This window comes from Wyeomyia smithii, chromosome 2 (assembly GCF_029784165.1).
Source record: "Wyeomyia smithii strain HCP4-BCI-WySm-NY-G18 chromosome 2, ASM2978416v1, whole genome shotgun sequence".
NCBI lineage: Eukaryota > Metazoa > Arthropoda > Insecta > Diptera > Culicidae > Wyeomyia > Wyeomyia smithii.
Window position 1 is genome coordinate 185,310,642 of NC_073695.1, and position 4,943 is coordinate 185,315,584.

Here is a 4,943-nt window from a genome sequence, read left to right on the forward strand (position 1 = left end):
GATAAATCTGATCACAACAATTTTAGAGTATATTTCATAACCCATAACCCATGTACTTTGATCAGTTGACAACTATGTATATTCATGACAATAAACTCTTCACTTTGGTTTTGGATACAACACGAGCAAGTCCTGTTTTTTATTCTTTTCATTTTTAAGTATGGGTTAATTCTCAGGCTCCCCCACCTCTTTATCTTTCCCTTACGCTGAAATCTATAACATTTTTGCGTGACTTCGTCTTAACAAAAACATAAGTCCCCCTAAAACTGACCAGAAGGACGCACGACGAAACTTCTCCAGGGAATTATAATTGGTGATAATTGGCAAGAGGACAAGCATAGTAAGAACAGTAAGCGTGTAAAAGAAAGAGTATCACATTACACAAAAGCACTGATGAACAATAATAATAAGCATGCCGCTTCTCAATAGCGGTATTGCCAACAATAGAAGTGCGGGATACAGCGGACACCCGGGCTTTACGTATTTAACGTATTTAACACTGTTTCTTTTTCCAACGAAAACAAAATGAATCTTATCACTCGGCAATGTTGTTACTTTATTACACATTAATGTTGTACAGATATTTTTATAATATATTGAAGATGAACAGAGCAATGGTAACTACATTTTTTTTTTTCAAAGTGATGGCTCTTGATAATCGAGTAACTCGAGGGCGTATAACTGACGACCTTTTCTAATTTGGCTAGAAAGTTGAACATATCATCCGCCAGTTCGCTGTTTTGAAGCACACTAGGTACATACCAAACAAGACACAATATATCTGAAAAAGGACACGTTCATATCTTTTAACGCCGCATCAACATGCTACGGCATTTTAGACATGAAGTTGCCTTATCTTGCATTTTTTATATGTGGGCTTAAAAATATATATGATTAGCTAGAACTGAAACTGTAAAAATTTGTTAGAACAACATATACGCTCTTCATGTATATACTCGAACTTCAAATGTGTTATTTCCGCTATTAGGAACGGAACGCAGCGCCAAGCCCGCAATCGTACAGTAATTGTTTTCAAAACTTTCGTATAGCCCAGGGTACTGGATACTTTTTACGATATTTATTAGATGTACACTAAGGTCGTTTTTTACGCGGGGGATGCGTTTCAAATTTGTATGTGCCCGCGTAAAAAACGCCTTTTCCGTCCAAAAACGTTTAAACCTCGTTTGAATATGATAGAGGCCAATCTAGAGACTAAAATGCAATATTTTAAATTTTGAGTATTTACACCAAAAATTGTGATTTTTTTTGAAAACTGATATAAAATCACTCGTGGCCTAAAACGGAAAACGTGATTGAAAAGAGGTCGATATTTTGTACCGTTTTTGAGCAATGGAGGAAAGCAACCCGCGTAAAAAAAACCGCGTAAAAAACGACCTTACTGTATTTGATTCAAACGATACGATTCGATAAAGGAAAGGTGGATTTAAACTTTGTGTTTTCTCAGTATAACTTCAAGTTTTGATCGAGTAAACATAGAAAATAAAAACTTTGGTTCAAATTCAATTGTTTAGTTACACCGCATGACGCAAGCTAACCACCCTTATTCTTGTTTATGACTAAATCAGACTTTCGTACGATTAGATCAATTTAAACTAATTGGAAAATATTATTTCCATTTCAAAACGCGCTAAATAACAGGACATTCGAACGTTCCAAGTGATTAGAGCAAAAATGGAGATGCACATTTTCTATACTTTCGTACGAATGAGATAAGACCGTGAGCGAAAATTTAAGTAAATAACTTTGCTTCAAACCTGGCAATCTCAACAAGCTATACAGATACGTTGAATTCCATCGTATCATAAACCCAACTTCAAAGAAGCAAACCAGGTCTTGAGTTCTAGTTCGAAAACTATACTTCTGCATACTCTGATTATCAAGGCATCTCAGAAGCTATCATTGTGGTGATACCATTGTTCTATTCGATCTTCACAGAAATTGCGCAATTTGCTTAAATACCATGTCATTACAAATTAACGTTCCCCAGCTTGGCATCTTCGGGTGGCTCATGAAAAAGACGTAAATGCTTGGTCATATCTCGCTGCCGGGTAAAAACTCTGGAACAAAACTCACAGTGAAAGATTTCCGACACGGACGCAGTTGCGTTAGGACCGTGATATCGTTCCTGGTGCTTCTGAAAATCTCGACGCTCGGAAAACTTGGCTCCACAGTCGTTACAGGTAAACGGTAATGAGAGCGTGTGCAAGCGAAGATGTTTTTTGAGATTTTTGTCCGTGGTGTAAGGCTTCTTGCAGATGGGACACTGTACACCACCGGATTCTACTATTTTCTGATACTGACTGCTGCGCTGTTTAGGAGGTTTTACATCTCCAGTGCTGTTTCCGGAGCCGGCGGATTCAGTTTTAGTTGCTGGCCGCTTTGAAGATGATGCTGGTAGATCTAGCATATTGACAAGCTCTTCCGGTAGTCGTTCTACCGGAAGAACATGTTTGAATTCTGTGTCAATGTCTATCCGAGATTCAGACTTAGTTACATGACTAACAGGGGGTTGAATTGCTTCGTGAAAAACTCGCGTAAGTGTTCTCGGATGTTCTGGACCAGGGCGGTCCCGAGTTTCATTCGGTAGTCGAAATTCGTATCCTAAGGCTGGTTGCATCAGTGGGTACATATACCCAAAACGCCTATCGTCCATCTGATTTCCACTGTTTTCTTGAGAATTTTCACTCTTTTGACCCTGTCTTATCTGATCAGTGCGTTTCTGTTTAACAATCCAGTCGTTCTTTCTGCAACGATCACAAAAACGTTGAAACTCTTCTAAATACACCGTGCATTTCCAACAGATTGCACAGGTGAAATCCTCCTGGTAATTGATTTGTACACCGGTCCACTGATACACTTGATTGATCAACTTCTGGTTATGGTTGCTTCCAAGCGGGAATATCGGCACAACTTTGGTTTGTGAGAAACACAACCGGCAGTATGTGCCAGGATTGTTATTTGGTCTGCAAAGGAAGGAACAGAAGCAAATCAACAGAGTTTCATAGTAGTTCCGGTGATGCTACATTGCGTACAGGTAACTTACACATCGCACACACTATTATTCATGCCGATGCGATATCGAGTTATTAATCGATTTACCCACCGGTAGAATCGTTACCAATCGCACTATTGCAAGATGAATGCAAGTCGGATGAGTTGACTATTTATGACGCTTTTTGGTAATTAACACACGCGAATACTTTTTTTTCGTAAACAATAGCTTGCTTTTCCAGCCGATGGCATCAAAAACTTTCTCCCTGATGCGGGGTGATGCCGTCAAAAATTTTTTGACAGTAGATTTTTTGCAGAAATACATTGGCTCACATCTCATGCAGCAGACAACAGACGTAAAACTTTCAGTACATCCTGTTATAGACACTTCTTCTTCTTCTTCTTCGGTTTGATTTTGTTGGCCTGAGGGACAGTTGCCTCATATTAGCCAATACAGCTTCTATGTTACGGTTTCTCGTTACATTTAGTCGTTACACTTTTATTTTTGCCATACGTATGAATTGTAATACGTTTTCCATCTCTGTTTTATCTAATTCATTTTTATTAGCACACAATAATTCTTCTAAATTTTTGTATCCTTCCCAATCGAAATGGTTCCTCAGATGTTTGAACTTTATGCAGTCAAGGAGCATATGTTTAGTCGTGTTATCCTTTTCACATATGTCGTATTTTTCGAGTTGTCCTATACCCATTTTACCCAGCCAAAATTCTGAGTAGTCGTGCCCTGCTAAGACTCTATTTAGGGTTCTTACTTCTTCACCATCAAAATCTGTTTTCCAATACCAGGGCCTTTTGGGGTAGTAGTCATAAAGGTCGAAAAACTTCCTTCCTTTTCCTTTTGTTAGCGCTGTTTCTTTGTACCAATTGTCCCTTGCTTTTGCCAAATGGCTTTTATATTTCCTTACTGCATCGGTCCATGTGAGCTTATTTATTAAAATAACATTTGAACTTGCACCTTCTTTAGCAAGTTTGTCTGCTTGCTCATTGCCTTGCAGTCCTACATGCCCGGGTATCCATTGGAGAACCGTTCCAGTAGCTTGCAAGTCGTGACAAATTTCTCCGGGTAATTCGTCCCTGTTATAGACACTGTCTGTATATTTTACTATTCTGGCAGAGTGGATTCGGAAACCAAAACGAGAACCAGTCGTATGGAAACTCCATTGACTGGTTCCCGTTTTGACAGTTCAAATTGGTTCCCGAATCAAGCTGACCAGACGTACCGTTTTGAATGGGGCAGTATCGTTTTTTCGGCCGTTATTGACTCTACCTTGTCTTTCTACCATTTTGTACCGTTTTTTGGGTACTCCTTCAATTTTTAAAATGAATGTCTGCGTTAGAATTTTCTAATTTATAAAATAAGTTTTTAAGCTGCCAGGAAATGGGTTGTTCAGCTATATTAGTTTCCTATATCATCTGAAAGAGCTGAATTTTCTAAGCAAAACGTGATATTCAAAAAAATTCTATCGTCCTTCCATTTTTAAATCACTAATTAAAACTGCTCGAAATCTGCTCGAAATCACTTCATTGACAGTTTGCCCATGCGTCAACTGTCATTGTAGCGATTTGGAGCGATTTTTTCTTCATTCAAAAATCGAAAGACAATGACATAAAATTTAAAGAATAACAAGAGGGTTGTTACAAAGCCACGACCGCAAGGTTGACGTAGAATACTTTTACAAGAGAGATAACCCGGCTGCTTGCGTGTATTTGTTGTTCAATTTAGTATCGGATAAGATGCCGATTACATCTTTGCGTTATCACTGACAGTGCGAACAGAGTATTCGTTGTGATAAAGTAAACAGTGAAATGCTGATATAACACTAAAAACTAGACGGCTCACAGACGGCTGCTGTTAAAATGAGTCAACTTTTCATTGAATGCATTTACTAGTGCCCACTATCGCACAGAGA

General features: G+C 38.5%; 1 protein-coding gene across 1 annotated transcript; it reads right to left on the reverse strand.

Moving 5' to 3' along the window:
- Positions 1-532: 532 nt before the first annotated feature.
- LOC129721607 (zinc finger and BTB domain-containing protein 8A.1-B-like) lies at positions 533-3,305 on the reverse strand. The gene is made up of 2 exons (XM_055674362.1): positions 3,065-3,305; positions 533-2,984 (listed from the first exon to the last, which is right to left on the reverse strand). Exons 1-2 carry the CDS (start codon positions 3,085-3,087, stop codon positions 1,988-1,990), a joined length of 1,020 nt encoding a protein of 339 aa, XP_055530337.1. The 5' UTR covers positions 3,088-3,305; the 3' UTR covers positions 533-1,987.
- Positions 3,306-4,943: the final 1,638 nt, after the last annotated feature.